This window comes from Aythya ferina (assembly GCF_964211825.1).
Source record: "Aythya ferina genome assembly, chromosome: 3".
Lineage (NCBI taxonomy): Eukaryota > Metazoa > Chordata > Aves > Anseriformes > Anatidae > Aythya > Aythya ferina.
The window spans coordinates 88348133-88364913 of record NC_140298.1 but is presented as its reverse complement, the minus strand read 5'-3'; the positions used below and the strand labels follow the sequence as shown (position 1 = coordinate 88364913).

The 16781-nt window shown below is 42.2% G+C and overlaps 1 protein-coding gene across 9 annotated transcripts in view; it reads right to left on the bottom strand.

Moving 5' to 3' along the window:
- The window catches only part of ASRGL1 (asparaginase and isoaspartyl peptidase 1), a 20752-nt gene extending 3971 nt beyond the window's left edge, over window positions 1-16781 (bottom strand). Inside the window, exons 1-7 of one of the 9 annotated variants that reach the window (XM_084514237.1) lie at window positions 15955-16115; window positions 15285-15319; window positions 14936-15182; window positions 10482-10624; window positions 5850-6004; window positions 2087-2205; window positions 93-203 (exon numbers count right to left, since the gene is read on the bottom strand). In XM_084514237.1, coding sequence (XP_084370363.1) covers window positions 93-203; window positions 2087-2205; window positions 5850-6004; window positions 10482-10624; window positions 14936-15122 — 715 coding nt within the window. In that variant the 5' untranslated portion in view covers window positions 15123-15182; window positions 15285-15319; window positions 15955-16115. Of the gene's footprint in view, window positions 1-92; window positions 204-2086; window positions 2206-5849; window positions 6005-10481; window positions 10625-14935; window positions 15239-15284; window positions 15320-15895; window positions 16116-16188; window positions 16269-16540 lie in introns of those variants that run through there. The other 8 variants (XM_084514244.1, XM_084514241.1, XM_084514236.1 and 5 more) reach the window with 8 other exon arrangements.

The following is a 16781-nucleotide window of genomic DNA, read 5'->3' as shown; positions in this document are numbered from 1 at the left end:
GGATGACAGCACATAATCTGCAACCTGTCATTAGGCAGGAACAATTATTCCCTATCCCCCTCAGGTCAGCTCACAGGAAGTTCGGAATATACCTTGTTCCATGTGATAGAGGATCAGTCGGGCCAAGACCACTTTCATAATGCTCTCTCCATGTCCTGTGGTTGAAGTGGCACCAGAACAGTTATCAGCATAACCTCCGCTTCCTTTTCAGAGGAGAAAAAAAAAAAAAAAAAAGGCAGTATTTTATAAAATACAATTTACAAGCTCTGCGTTATTTAAAATACGAACCAAACTTTTCTTCCTAAGGGTCTGGAAGTTCTGCTCACTTCTGGGAGCAAAATACTGAAGCGTCCTTCTCATTTCTGCCTCACTTTCAACACACAACATACGAGAGAGACTAGCAATGGCCAGATGAAGTTCAATTGCCAAGTTATGAGAACTGGAAGATTAGTGATCCGGTTGTAGCGTAAGAGCCAGGATGGGGGAAAATATTTTCCAAAACAGCAAGGAACAGTGCATTGAGGATCAGCAGAACAGCGATGGGACGCAGAATGCCAGGTCCCACGTTACAAAAAGAAGGAATGAAGGAAGATCTTGTAAGGACAATGCTAAGTGACCAAAACCTGGGGAGGGACTTAACTGCAAGAACAAAATTAGATCAGAGATTTGAAAAGCCTGGGCTCTGGTGAAGCATCACAAGGCACCCTGAAGAGTAAGACTCTCTCCAGTCCTCCCCACAAGCAGAGTATTTTTTTTCCTTTGAAATCCCACTTTTTTTTTTTTTTTTTTACCCATCCTTGTTTTGCTGGCACGCTCCACACCCTGTTCTCCACCAAGCTTCCACATGCTCTACACCCATGTTTCCAGCACATCTCCTAAGCATCTCCTATGAGAACTATTTCCCAGGAGCTGGGGAGGTGCACACCACAGAATTACATGGATAAACAAAATAGCATGGGAGGGGAAAGAGGTGTAGAAGAGCAATGAAAGCTTCTTCCCTTTCCTACCTTCTTATCAGATCAGCACTTTCCAACAGGCCGTGATTTACATGTGGAAAAACAGTGCCACAACCAGCCTGTCGACCCCCCCTTTGATAGGCTCAAACATTTAGAAGCACAGCTGGCGTTCCTCTACCCAATCCTGCAGACCTCCAGGAACAACAGAAGTTGAAAGCAGCGCACGGAACAGTGCCCGGTTTCACTTCTCCCTCGCAGACATTTCCCATGCTGTAAGTGCCCTGAACATGACCTACCTAAGAAAGGGCATCTGCAGTCAGAAATGAAGTTGAAAATGACATTCAAAATACCGAGGGCACCAGAATATTAGTAACTTTGGGTGTGAGAAAAGTTAGTATTAGTCCTATAAAATCACGTATGCCAATGGCAGTGCTATTTGTGTGTGGAACATGTTTTACTAAAAATAATTATTTTGCAAATCCCAACTCAGTGGTATAACTCTGAAGTAATCAAATAGCAAGTCTGTCCCGTGAGAGGAACAAGTCTGGGGAAGGGATTTCAAGTGTCTCTTTATACTTGGATAAGAGAGCTCTTAAAATATTTCTCTTATTGTGCACCGCCTCTATTAGGCTCTGAGGCAGCCTTATCGGGGCTCTCTAAGAACAGGAATTTATTCAAAGTTGCCAGACATCCCACAGTTCTGGCTCACTGATATAACCCTAATTACAACTACACGTACTTTAAGCATCCAGAAAACAGCACCTTAGTGTGGAGCAGGCTACATTTTTGACTTAACCGTGAGCACGGATGTACAAATGGATAGCTTTATTAGAATGAGCAAAAAAGAGACACAGAAAAAAATGTCAGAGAAGGATGGAAAAAGAAGCGACCTCCCCATTTTCCAGACAGAAAAATGTTGGATGAAGATGACAGCACCACACCTCTGCTCCTAATCCCTACTTGCAAACTCCACTTTGTATTAAGGAGTTTCAGTTTCAACACCGAAGTCAGGCCTCCATTTCAGATACATCACTATTTCTACTTTATTTCACTAATAATAACAAGAAGGATATATTTATTTATTTTTAAAGATGAGATATCTCCAAAAAACATGAGGCAAGTCCACATACCTATGCATGCTGTGTCACCAACACGGCCAACCAATTTATTGGAGAGTCCTCCAGTGGATGTTGCACAAGCCACATTTCCTTCACTGTCTATAGCAACAGCACCGACTGTTCCAAGGTCTCTGCCAAGAAAAACAGTTCACGAAATTAGGTAGAATTAAAGCCTACTTGCCAAAGCACGTTGCATTTATCTTCCAGGTAGCTTTAAAAAAAGATTACTGCAAAAAATTACTGCTCATCATAAAGCCATTTTTTTACTATGCTCCTCATTACAAAAATAACCACCAATACACAACAATTCTCACAGCTCTTTATTTAATAGCACAGAAAGCACTTGTTTTTTTTTTTCCCTTAAAATCTGATCTCCCTCCATGACTTGTTTACAATCATAGCATGGAAATTTCAACGTGAGCAGGCAAAATAAAAGGCACAACACACCATCACACAGGCCAGAAATATTTCTGTTGCAGATCTGGAGCAGCTTTTTGGCTGTGACACACCTGATGCACAACTTGCCCCTAAACAGGGGCTCAGAGATGCAGGAATCATGTCTCCACTGTCTGACTAGGCAGTGAACTGGAGTTATTAATGATGACGCCCGTAAACAAGTAAATACAGAGAAGAGAGCAATGTTATGAATGCACTGAATCATTTCCTTCCTGTTCCTCCTCTTTCCTTTTCCTTATTCCCCTAAATGTTTGAATACCACAGAAAAAAAAAAAAAAAAAAGGTTATTTATGTGCCTTTCAGCTAGCATTGTTCATAATGCATCATTAATACATATTTTCCTCTCTGTACTTTGTAGCTCAGCAATCTTGAGGTTTAAATCACTTGGCCAGTAGAATCTGTTGAAACAGCAACCCAGCTTAAAAATCTTCATGCGCTGAAGAAAAATCTCAACTACTGCCTGATTTCTAATAAGGTGCTTAAAATATACACATATGTTCATACGTGGAGAACAAGGGCTACTGTAACTTACTCTAACAGTTGCTGTACTGAGAAGCAACAGTATGAGCGTCTACATATTCCAAGCCTGGCAATTCATGCAGGAACGTAGCACATTATTTATTTAGGAGAGGTATACCCCAAAAAATACAAATCCCTCCACAAAGGAAAAGAACTTGTGCCAGTCCTTCAAGGAACCGCTCAACAGGTGAGTGCAATAGGAATACCTTTGGAAGTTGCCTGGGCATTGGGGAGCGTTTCTCTGTAACCCCAGGATCTAAGTTAAGATCAGACAAAGTTAGAAAAAGTCTTTGTGTATCATGAAACTCGATTTCTCACAGAATCAACTTCCTGTTCCTTCCTGCTTATGTAAAAGATCACACTGCCAGTCCCTACACTTCATTCACAGCAACTCCAAGTCGACTGATGAATCACAGGCCTCGCAGACTGCTCTGACATTTAAGTGGAGACGGACCTCATCTCAAACTGATATGCTGCTGCAGATGGGCTTCCCACCCATCCATCTGGTACAAAAGATTTGCTGAAGAGAATATTGGTAAATTCAGTACTCCCTGCACACACACGTAGCGCCCTCCAACCTACCAAACTTAGATCTTCCGGAGGAATTAAGAAAGGCACGTCCAGATGTATGTTTTCCAGGGGACATATTCACCTTAAGCACCCGTGAATAATAAAAGTACGCTGATCAGATATGCAGCAGGTAACTATTTTGGTACAAGGGCTCAGAGATAACTAACTAACTAACTACGTGAGTGTATCCAACTTCAGCTGTTGTGGAGCAAACACTCAACTATTTCTTACTGTTCCTCTTAACTTTTTTTTTTTCTTGCTTCAGTGTCACATGTTTTCCTTGTTCATCTTCAGAACAAAGGCAAGGAAGATATAAACAATCTGTTGCGTAGCTGGTTGACTCAGAAGCATTAACAAGGCCCGCAAAACCGTTTAAGCAGAGATATCATATTATAATCATATGTCTAATGCTAATTACTGACAGTAGCAAAAATATCAACACCTACCTGTAGTATACTAGGGGGTGCTATTAGCAGTAATGGTTTTGTTCTATTGATGATTATTCTTTTGTACTGTATATATGATGATACACAGTGGATTTGTTCCTTCCTTTTGGACTAAATCTGTCATTACCCAATACCCATGAAGTTGCATGCACTTAGGTTAACAAGCTCAAGGAATAGAACACCTGCTATTTCTTCTCTTAGGCCTGCATCAGTAGTAGGGTTTTCTGTCAACCGCTGTTGCTGATGTATGTGGGGACTGCCTGTCAGGAAAAAACAGTGTGGCTAAGACAAGAAAAAGTCTCAAGCTGTCCAGAAATGCGCAAACCTTCCAGGTACCCCAGAACGAGACAATGCTGAAATTGAAGATGCCTAACGCTGCTTATTATAGGAAAGAAATCTAAGCAGCTATGAGGACTGAACAGAGAGTCAGATGCCATGCTTCCAACTGCTATCTTCAGGAGGCCAAGTGACAGTGGCAGCTACGCCATCCCCAGAACTCTTGGCAATGAATTCTAACAGTACACAGAACTTGGATACCACACGGATCAGAAAAACTTCTGTTGGATGCTAGATGAACTATGACTGAGACCTTACGGTCAAGGAACAACTTCATTTTGGTTACAAGACCGTATTTACAACACTTACCTCATGGTGTTGTTTTTTGTTTTTTTTTTTTTTTCTTTTAGCAATTTAATGAACATAACATATAGCTTCTATATTATGGCCCCATTTCGTGGAATTTAGTTAACATGCAGAAAGAAACATCACAGAAGAAACATCATCGTTCTGATCTATGAGTTCTTCAGCTCTGCTTCTCTCCTTACTACCACTTCACCGAACAGACGAGCAGCAGTATGCAACACAGCATTTTCCCATGCAACAACCACTGCCATACAAGTGCACACTCAAAACAAGTTCGTGTTTATGCTACCTCACAGGCATAACAAACATTTCTGACATCTCATGATTTTCCTTCCTTTCCCATCCACCTTTCCTTCCTCTCTCGTTTGTCATGCACGGCTTGATTATTTTCCAAATAACTTGCACTTGGCTGGTGTGCAACACCATCTGAGAGCATCGTTTTCCACATCCACTACTACACTGAATGTCTCGGTCAATTGTTTTCCCTCTTTCCTACAGTAACTAACAGCCCTAATCAGCACTCAGGAGGAGTTACTTTGTCAGAATCTGATGTAGTTTAACCACCTAATCCACTTCAAAGACAAAGCTGATCATATACTTAACCAAGACCGGTTCTATGATTTTTTTACACGCACTTTGTCATTTTAAATATCACACTGGAGATATTCTAACTCACAGTTCCTTCACAGAAAACAACTACACAGAGGTGAAGCATGCATGTATCTTAACATTGGTGTATGCACTTCCAGAGCTGGTGATTTTCAGAGTAATAACAGTGCTAATTTTGTCCACCATTAATGCCACGAAGCCTGTATTATGTCCAAGTGTCTGACAATCTTCTCTCTTGAGCATCACTAAGTTTGTTCAAGTTTATTCTAGTCACTTACACTTGAGCAAATTCACTGAAAGGATTTTGAGGGTTTTTTTGTTTGTTTGTTTTGTATTTGTTTTTTAAGGACATACCACGAAGACTATATCAAACCACAAATCACTCAGAACTGAAATCTCCTCAGGTCTGAGAACAGACCTTCAAAGCTTTGGGATTGTTTTCTTGTTGTTGTTTTTTGGTTGGTTGGCTTTGTTTTTTTTTTGTTTTGTGTTTTTTGGAACTGATATCACAAAGTAAATTGTTAAAAACTTACTTCTGAAACTCTTCAGGGTTGGAGTCTGGCTCAAGGTTCTTCTTCCATCTCTCCAAAGATCTCTGAGTTATGAGTTTCTCCCCTGGAGTCTCAGGAACACCCATGGCTTGAGCAAACAGGTGTGCACCATGGTCAGTCAGCAGCATGTGCTTTGTCTGCAGAAAATAGGCAAGAGATTAACTGACAATTCTTGTTTTGCCTTATGCTGAGCAGTTTTGTATTCACTTGTTATTTTTAGAAGTATGCACACCAACAAAATTCCACATCTTATTTTTAAACTTCCTGGATTCCTACTCTTCTACTAAATGAAAAACATATCAGATCTCCAAAACACACATCCATCCACCATTAGTACAACAGAATTGCATTTATCTATTTAATACTTCTTATAATGGGTAAAGAAAAAAAAATTGCTTTTTTGCTAATTTGTATGCAAGTTCTCTGTGCTGTTGTTAGTTAATCACCAAATCACTGCTCAACTGAACAACAGTTTTGTCCAGTTCACTAAGAGATCTAGAAGGATTTGACTCAGAAGAAAAGAAGAGTAAATAAATTCCTGTTCGGTTTGAAGGTATTACACCTTGTAGGAGTAAAATAACAACAAAATCAGTATCATTCCCTTCAAGCACTTCTTAACATCAGCTCAACCATTTTACTTTCAGTAGTTCCTTCAACAAGCTACTACTCTTACAGACCCAAAATTTCATATTTAAGAACAGAATATTGTTCTAACAGGTTTGACAAAAAATTGTTTGCTCTCTTCAAACAACATTTGCACTTGCAGAAGCTCTATTTTGGTTCCTTTATTTAGTGAGGCACTGAGACCAGATCTTGAGTCAACAATCTTAGTTAAATTCATGCTTCCAAGTCCCTATGGCTTGCTTAATTCCTGTTTTAGGGAGACTCGCCAGAACAGTTTGTTTCATTAATCCTTATGCTTTAGCAGGAGCTCTAGAATCTATCTTTTTTTTTTTTTTATATCAGTGTCCAAAACTAAGCATCAACTTCTTGGACCACTGCATAGATACTAATTGCTCATCAGACCTAGGAAGTTTTTGGAGGAGTGGTGGTCTGACAGTACAGTGTTGAGTCATTTCAGAGCACAGCAAGAGCCAAGAGCCTGGCCTTGAACACCTGCAGGGCTGGGGCACCCACAGCTTCTCTGGGCAGCCTGTGCCAGGGCCTCACCACCCTCTGAATGAAACGTTTCCTCTTAACCTCTAATCTACACTACAGCTCTGCACCAATCCCTTCAAAAGCTCATGCAAGCAGGAACGTGACATCACATGAAAAACATTCCTGACCGGCCACTCACGCATGTGGCAGCCCTAATGTCAAACGTCTCGAAGAATTCAATTATCTCTTTACTGACAAATTAATTATTCAGTTCATGAGAGTAGCACCCTAGGGAACAAGAGTACCAGTCACAAGGAGCAAGTCCCTGGAAGAACAGAGGACAGCCTCTCAGGCTGCATGATGTTACCAGACAGTAACAGACCCACCTGTTTGTAACAAAGCTGAAGTGTGCAATGTTCAAGAGAACTACTTTGTGCAATGCTGCCCCCCGCCACCGCAACTAAACCACCAGAAACACAATTCGATAATTCAGATTGTTTGTTTGTTTTTTATAGAAAATACTACTCAACTTTTCTTTTGGCTTGATGTGTATAAGAAGGCTTTCTCCTCCATCACTTGCTTTCGTCAGGAATGGAGGCTTTCTATTACTTTCAGGAAGTTTAAAAAACAAGGAGGGTTTTATTGTTTAAAAAAAAAAAAAAAAGTTATTTCTTAGAACATTTTAAAGGGTTCCCTTCCATATGCAGTTTCTGATAACGTGCCCCCCTTCATAAGTTGCACAAGCAAGAAATATTTGAATATACAAGAACAAAGCTGCTATGATAGTTTTTTTGCAGTTCTCATTGGAAAAAAAAGTGCCCTAAGGAGAATTCAATTTATTTTTCTCCTCAATATATGTTGTCCACCAAAAGAGCTACTAGAACATTGCCAAACAACCAAAAAGCACATTTTTCCATCTCATTCTTTTTCTACAGCTTCATGAATATATTTGTTAACTTCCTGAAGTGCCTATTTTCTTCTGGGATACATTTACACCAAGTAGCCCAAAAGGAAAAAAAAAATAAAGAAATAATAGTTTCCAGAGATCTTAATAACAACCAACAAATGTTAAATATGAGCAAGTTTAGTTAATTTTACGGGAAGCAGAGAGGAGAAACCCCCACAGATTTCTACAGCTGGCCTGGAATTCAGACCAGCTCTTTATTTCACAAGCTTGGCAGTGCACAGAGCACAGCAGAAGTTTCCACCTTTGTCTTGAGAAGCCGATGTCCTAACCTAAATTCTCCTCTAATTTAAAGAGCTGGCTGACATAGGAGGAGAAAACGTATATGCAGGCAGCTTGTGCACAGCAACGGATCAGTGCTCTACTGTTCATGGGATGCCCACATAAAGAAGTGTTGGAGCTGAGGGGGATTACATGCCCCACTTAAAAAAATAAAGTAGTTTCAATGCATCATCTTCTTTTTATTCACTACAAATAGGAATAATTTAACAAAAATTTAACTGCTTTTTCTAGGATTTGTTTGATTAATTAGTTAACGTAGCAAGCCCTCCATCTCTAGAGACTAACACGTTCAGTATTATGTATCGAGTAATACGTGCACTAAGTCACGACTGAAATCATTCTGGTGTCATCCTTTCTTCTACACTCTGAATTTGGGCACGTTTGAGCCCAGTAAGATTGCAACACCGTACAGGATTAACATGCACAACAGTCTAAGGAGCTACTCTGACCACCAGATGGAGCCCATATTGTTCCGTAATAGGATGGAAACAAAAAATCACAAGCAGGTGGGGAGGTTTTCTGCTTGCTACTTCTTTAAGGTTTCAGGAGCTGCATGTTTTAAAATTCCCTGGTTTGGTGATGCATCTCAATACTACTGGGAAATAAGCATCCTAAAATGCTTAGGACCTCAGGAAACTCCAGTCTTATCACCTATGGGTCAGAGAGTTCAAAGTATTTTCACTTATTCACAGTAAAACAAAACACATAAAATACACTCTGAGAAGTACTGTGAAATAGGCAGGGTTGGTGTCCCAAAATCCCTGCCTACGACAAACAGCAGGGTGACATCGGCTGGTCTCCCAGTTTATAACACCTGCCAGAAAAACAGCAGAAGCTCACCTCAGGTTATATCAAGCGATTTAGGTTAGCATTTACATTTTAATTTTGTCATCTCCACAGAATTTATTGCATCTGGCCAAACAGAAATACACTACACTGCAAAATGGAAGTACTTCTCATTTCATGTTTTATTGCCAAACCATTATACTTGGCCTTGTACAGTTGAATTTTATGATTTCCTTTAAAATTTAGCCTCAACATTTCTGAACACCTGAAGCACCATATAATGACAAGATAGGCCTTAAAACAGATGAGAAAGATAGAGGGCAAGTTTTGGTTTATGTTTTTCATTTGGGAAAACTTTGCAAAGCTTTCTTTTTCTTCTTTTTAATGTTCTTGACAAAGAAAAAGTGTTGTTTTGACTTTATCCTTGTAGGCACAAATTTTAAGACACTTTTGTATTAAATAGCTTAGTGAAAAGTTCTGATTCTGAAATCAGAACTATCCTACAGTTCAGGGCAAAAATAATTCCCATCTCCTTTGGAATCTGTTGAGGACAAATCACATTTCAACCTTCTCTACAGATCACTTTGAGAGGTTAAAAAAACATACCTCCTCTTTGTTTGTAAGCATTCTTGCAACTGCAACCCCTTTTCAATCATGCGGGAGCTGCACTAGCAGCAAGAGAAATGTACACTGCAAAGCAGGATGACCTTTGTGATCACTGTCACTGGGTAGTGATGGTAAAAGAGACGCTCATATCACACAAATGGCCTATTCTATCATCCGAACTATACCACCTGCACCACTTCTGAAAAACAACAGTCATTTGCTATGGTAGATACTAAGAGGGGCTTCTTAGTGGAGTACGGTGGGATGGATGTCGTGCAGAAGGCCAAGTAATCATCGTTCTGCTGCCCAGGTAGGTCTGATGCTCTTGGAAAACCTCCATCACACAGTGCCTGTGTTATTTGCTGCTGCTGGAAGACCACGTTAGGGCTGCTGCCTGAGAAGGTGACAATGGAGAAGGCCACCTAGGATCCTAGGAAACTGGATTTCACGGACAAAAGCATGAGTGGGTCATTAATTCAGTTCCACCTTGTTGCAAAATCACTAGTTAATTTTCCAACTTTTATCTTGGAATGTCAAGCAGAAGACTCGGTGACAGCACAGGTGCTCTCCAAATGAAGAAGCCTCCCCACAATTTTCAGTACCAGCTGTGGAACTACAGAAGCTTGACACGTTTAGGTCAATTTCTCCTTGAGGTTCCTTCCAACTGCAAGACTGAACTCAGGTCTCCTTGGAGTGCTATTTTTAATAAATACTTACAATAAAAGTTCTTCACAGTCACGAGTTTCTAAGCACTACCATCCATTCCCCAGTCTTCCCTGATTTAAGGGAGGTTTCACAACATAACTGAGGTCCATTAATGTAGTGGATGAAGTTCTAAGGGAAAAAATGTTTCAAATTCAAGTACACGTTCAGCATACCTTTTCCATGACAAGCCGAGCTAGTTTTATTGGGTTTGCTATACATTTAACTGCAGATACTGCTCCAGAGGCTAGATTTTTTCCATCCATGATAATGGCATCCATTTCTACTTCACCTTTTTCATTTAGAACAGAACCACAGCCTAAAGACAAAAAAAAAAAAAAAAATAAAAAGGGGTGAGGAAAAAGGAGTTAAGGAAAAAAGAAGGAAGTCGTTAAGAGCTAACCATCAGCTCATTTAATTATTAGATCTCATGAAGCAAACTTTCTCTTTCCCTGATTGTTGTTCTGACACACTGGAAGTGCCTTCTTCCTGAACACAATACAGCAACTACGCTGCTCAGGGGTGCAATGGCTACTTAAAAACCTTGAGTTTTATTTTTATATGACAAAAAACACGCTTGAAACTCAAACAAATCATGAATTCAGTCACAAGACAGTACTCAGAATGCCAATTACGTAATGCCATCCAAAATAATATGCTAGGCATGAAAGTTAGAACAACAAAGAATCACGAACAAGGCTCTTTATCCCCTGGATCACTTCACACACACATAAAGCTTTCACCTTCGCGATTCTTCAACTGTAGGGCACAGCATAAGCCAACAGAACGGCGTGTTGTTCAGTTCCATCAAAAGATTACTGGCAGGCAGCATTCCAAGCAGCTGCCAAAATTGGTAGAGCAGAGTAGAAGTGTCCACTCACTCCTGTACCAAAAGCTTGAAAAAAACAAGTTCTTCCTCATTGCGTAACAGCAGACAAATGAATTAAAAAATAATAAAAATCAACTAATGAAATGTCGGGTGGTTATTTCTCTTCTGTAATTATCAATGCTAACACTAACCTAACTGAAGATTAATGAGATTTAAAAAAAAAAAAAAAAGTGCATTGTCTCATTTTGTAATAACACCAGTAAGGGTATCACAGGGGAACGCGAAGTTGTAAGTCAGTAAGTGCACAAGCCTTGCTAGTAGGGCTGGAAAAGACTAAACTTAAAAAGAAATTCAAAATGCATGGCAGATTTACAGAGCACCTCAGGTGGAAAGACTCAAACATTGCACAGAAGTAGAACAGTTATTTTGTTTGCTTTTCCTGTTAAACCAACATTAAAGCCCAGCAGAAACTCCTGGTAGTAATTGCTGACATAAGGCTTCCACCTATGCACTTCAGATCCGAAACATAACGCTAAATCCCCCATTACTGGAGGCGACGGGCCTCTGTAATCCTCCTCCCGCCATCTCCAAAACTGGCATAACACACGTGCACACCTGACCTCTGCCCCAAACTGTTACTTTTTGCCCCTCTCCAATTGTACGAGCTACTCCAGAGTTCAGTCCCATATCGCTGAGAACGTGCTCATTTCTAGGCTGCGCTGATCCGTGGAGAGCTGACGGGTAACTCCTGCCTGCCACCTGTGCTGAAATCTCTTCCAAAATCAACCTTCTTCTGATACAAGGAACATGTCATCTTTTGTTTCTTGGATAAGCCCTGCCATGTTCTGCTAGTTCCCTTTGACAAGGGGAGCCCTTGCTTGTGCTCACAAAATTCCCCCTAGAACTGGGGTGCACCTTCCTCAAATACCAGTGATCAGAAGCACGGTCCCAGGGGAAGCTCTACCAGCTCCTCTCGTCGCTGCACTGCAAGTGTCTGCTGGAGATCTCTCACGGGATACACCTTGGGATTTCCTAAATGTTCCTGAGCAGAAAACCGTCAGGCAGTTCCTGCAGACAAAGGCAGCTGCCTGCCTCCATCTGCAGTCAGTGGTTAGAGACTGGCCTTTCTCCTGCCTTCCAGCGCCCTGGGTGGGGGCTACCTGCCTCTGAGGCATCCACTGGCAGCAGCACTGAGGAGAAAGATTGGCTCCCTTGTGAAGCAGAAGCCAGGGAAGAAAACTGAGACAATAAAATATGGAAAATTTAAAGGGAGACAAGTGTGAGGTTACCAAAAATCACAGCAGGGGTGCTGAGATTCCATCTATCTACAGACCACACAGTCCTGCAAAGGCTGAGGAGGAAAGAGTGAGTGGATTAACGTCCTGGACTGGCAGCTCTTGTACCTGGCATACACAGACCCAGCTGGTTAACCCTGCTAATTGCCAAAGAGACGGCTTGCAGAAATGTAACCCTGGCCACTTCCCAGAAATTACGACAGCAAACCCCATTTTTACTTTATAGGGGTAAATACCACGCGTTGAGTTTTAAACAGCCACTCCAATCAGGGCCCTCTTCGCGTGGTTGTCAGCTCCCTTTTGTGAGCTCCTGAGAGCAGTTGTATCTAATGAGCATTGGCACAATTAGAGGCATACGCAAGTGATTACAGGACTACTTGCCTCTTGGATCAGCACAGGCAAACTTAAACAAGGGCTTAAGGCTCGAGTCCAATCTAAGCAAATTTTGCTAAAAATTGTTTGTTTAATCTACCGTAAACAAGGTTTCACGTTTTTAGTGCGGGTTGAAGTAAACACCCTCACGCAAAAATATAATTTGGATGAATTAAATAATTAAGGATAAACATAACCTTGGACCACAAAGAAGTCAATCACAAACATATTGCAATTTGTATGTCAAGAAAATGTGAAGTAACAACCATCTAAGAAGTCGCTGGCTATGGCAGGGTCTAAGATCCTGTCCTCAAATGATCTGATCATTTTTAAAGGAGCAAACCCTGCCTGAAGGTGTAAATCAGGGGCTGCACGCTACAGGAGAGGCTGGAATTCTTGCTCTGGTGAGAAACTGCTAATTCTGAAGCATCAGCCCAAGCTTCCTTTCTACAACTCTAGAAGCAAGAAATACAAGTAAAGCAGAACTCTGAAAAAAATATGAAGAGCTACTTGAATGGTCTCAGAGAAAAGAAACACTGTCATGTCTCGGTTAACTTCTTGTCACCCGTTTCCCAAGCTCAGGATGGCTCAGAAAAAGCAGCATTAGTGACAAGATCCCAAATAAAGGGTTATAAAAAGCATGTATAAATATTGCTAGTTGTTGTGATCCTACTTACCAGAGTTAAGTGCTCAAATGCTGCAGATTTGTAAGTTAAATAAATGAGCGTAGACAGATCATTATAAAGCAAGCTTTCACCACAGAGAGTCACACTCAGCTAAAATATATTTCCCATCTACATAATTTTGATTTACGGAACCATCAAAACTAGTATATAGGAAACCAAGAACATATGTAATTGTTTATACAGCATGATTAAGAGTTGAAAACAACCTGTAAACTCATATTTCTATTGAAGTTGCTTCCATGCTAACACTGTACACCTAAAATGTTGGGCAGAAAGGGGTGCTCCTCAAGAATTCGGATTTTTTCCTGCCCTGAAGAAGCTGATGTTTTAAAAATAGCAAAGCTAAACTGCCTGTCCAGAGAGGTATTTTAAGGCATAACCCAGAGAACCAAAGGCCAGACATATACTGATTTACTGACCTGAGCAAAACAAAGTCCTAAAGATTAGTGACTGATTTAGAGAGCAAGTGAAGAGAAGTAAAAGTTAAATGAGACAACACCAGCCTGATGTTAATTATACAACAGCTTCATAGCACACACTGCACCTCTAAGTCTGCTTCATTTGTTTAGTTTGAAACCTCTGAAAATCAAGAAGGTCAGCCCAAGTCAGTAACAAAACACTGAAAAGTTTCATATTAAGTCTTTCCCTCATTCGCAATTACAAGGTCAGAAGGAATGTGTGAATCTCTGCAAATTAAGCAACCACATAACAAACAGGTACGTCATCTGAAATACTGAACTTTGACAGGTCTTTCTGCCTGTGTTCATTCCTGACATACCTTGGTGGGGATGGTGAAATATTTTCACTGAAATGCATCTAAGTAATAAATTTGAGGTTATATGATACGGACTATTAACTAACATTAACATTAATTAACATTAATTGCTAGGAAATTCAGTTATAAACCCCTACTGTATAAATTTATGACTCATATACCAGCAGAGTGTGAGTTTTGTAATACTATTTATGAAAGCACTAATTACAAGCAATAACTAGCAGAAGAACTCCTAAAATCCACTGAAACTGCCTTCCTTTAGCAATACGTAAAGGTCAAGCATTAAGGCTTAAATATCGCTGTGGGTTCCGTTCAAGTGACTTAAATCTGAGTACTGACTGAGCATACGCTCCATGAAGGAGTCTGTGTCTTAAAACTAAAGACACATCACAGCAACAAGGTAAGATTTACAGAACAGTGATACTGGAGCAAAAGAATGAATTGGTAGCTACAAAATGCTAAAAAATAGGAAAGAGTAACTTGTCTGCCCAAGTGTGCTCACAAGAAACTGTGGCACATACAGTGCTCTTTTATTATACTGATAAAAGCTACTTGCTGACACCAATATTTAGTCCACTTCAAAAGGACAGCAAACAAGTATTTTCAGAACTATCAGGACAAAATAGTGAACGTACATAATGATTATACGCCAATTTACTTCGTGAAAAATTACCTGCATTAAAATGAGGATCATCTTCCATTGATCGCACTGCCTCCTCAACTGCATCTAAGGCACTGCCTCCTTGTTTCAGGACGCTGTAGCCTTGCAGTGCAGCTCTGATAACGCCAGTACAACAGCCCTGTTCTCGTTCTTTGAAGATCCGGCCAGCTCCACCATGCACCACGATGACAGGCTTCATCCTGAAGGCCAAATTCCTTCCAAGGCTTTCAGCAGCGCCAACAGGTTGCTCTTAATCAGCCTGCTTCGGAAAGAACAGCATTTAGCATTTGTTCCCTTCTACAGGAGGAAAGCGCCCTGCAGAAAAGTTACAATACGCTTAGTTTGACCTCAATGCTTTTACCTCTCAGGAAGCTGAGCACACAGGCGAAGGAGCTCCTACGAGATATTCAAGTTCCTACCAGAGGAGCCCCCAGGCAACTTGGCACACCCCTGAGCTCAGCTCTGCTTTGAGCCGGGCTGGGTGACCTCTGGAGGCCCCTTTCAAGCAAAGGTACGCTACGATCTCATGATTTAGCATGAAGCCTGTCTGGCGATCTTATTATTTTACAAGTTACACAGCAACAAGCATCGGCGTCTCAGTGCTGTGAGCTGCTTGTTAGATGAGTAATCCTGTTCTTCAGGTGCAATAATATAACCAGAGATGAAGTCGCTGACCCCTGTTAGCAGCAAAACTCTGCTGCCTAGGTGCCAAACCTCTGACCTCTTGCAAAACGTTGCACTTTGGGCAGCAAAACGAAGTGTTTAGACCTGGTGGTTAGCTCTTTTTATTGCCGCTTCCCATGAGGAAAACAGCACCGCTTACACCTCCTGGGGCGCACAGGGGATGGAGCTTCACCTCCTGCCGAAAGCTAGGGCAGGAAGGGATGCACCCTCCACATTAAATGATTCCCAGGCCCTGGATTTTTTATAAATTGTGGAAAACGAAATCCAGCTGCTTTTCCCTCACCGTACCTGCACACCCTCCGGACGTTACCCCGGCCGCCCGCGCCCCCATAGCCCCCACAGCCCACCCTATTTGTGCCCTGCAACCCCAGACAAGGCAGAAAACTCTCCCTTTTCACTGGAGCCCACCACATCCACGAGGCCTCCCTCCCTTGAAGCGTTTTTATTTCGCCGCCAGCCGCGCTCGGCCCTCCGCGGGGCTCCGGCTCCTGCCGCCCACAACGGAGGAGCCCGGCGGGGGCTCTCCCCGGCCGCCCCCACGCCCCGAGCCGGCTCCTCCGCGTCCATCCAGCCTCACCCACCCTTGTGGAGAGCGAGAGAAGGGCTCAGCCCCCCCGCAGCCCCCGTCCCGTCCCGTCCCGTCCCCCAGCGCAGCCCGCAGCGGTGGCGGCGGGCGGGCGGTTCCCTCCCCGACATGGCGCCCCCCGCCGCCTGAGGGCTGCCCGCCGCTAAGATGGCGGCCGCCCTCTGCCCCCTGCGCGCCCGGCGCCCGGTGGCTTTAGGCTCGGCGGTGGTGCTGTGTGTGTTGGCAGAATAAGAGTGTATGTGGGAGTATAAACGCCAGAGATGTTGCTCTGGCTCCCAGCTCTGTAAATTTGTGTCCCCACAGCCCAGTTTGTCACCGGTGATGGAAATGAGCAGTCCCTTCCTCACCCCCGCCGCAGAAAAGGGCTCAGTGTGGTGTGGGAGAAATGCCTGCACACAGGTGCACAGAGGTGACATCTCCACAAAAATCAGAAGGAGCAGCCAGGGAGCACGGCTTCTTCCAGCAGGTGACGTGTCCCGGAGTACACTGATGTGCCCAGTGCAGGACCAGCCAGTTTGTTCACGATGAGACGATAACCACCTTTATTTCTTCTCAGTGATGTACCTTCTCCTATCAGATGTTACACCA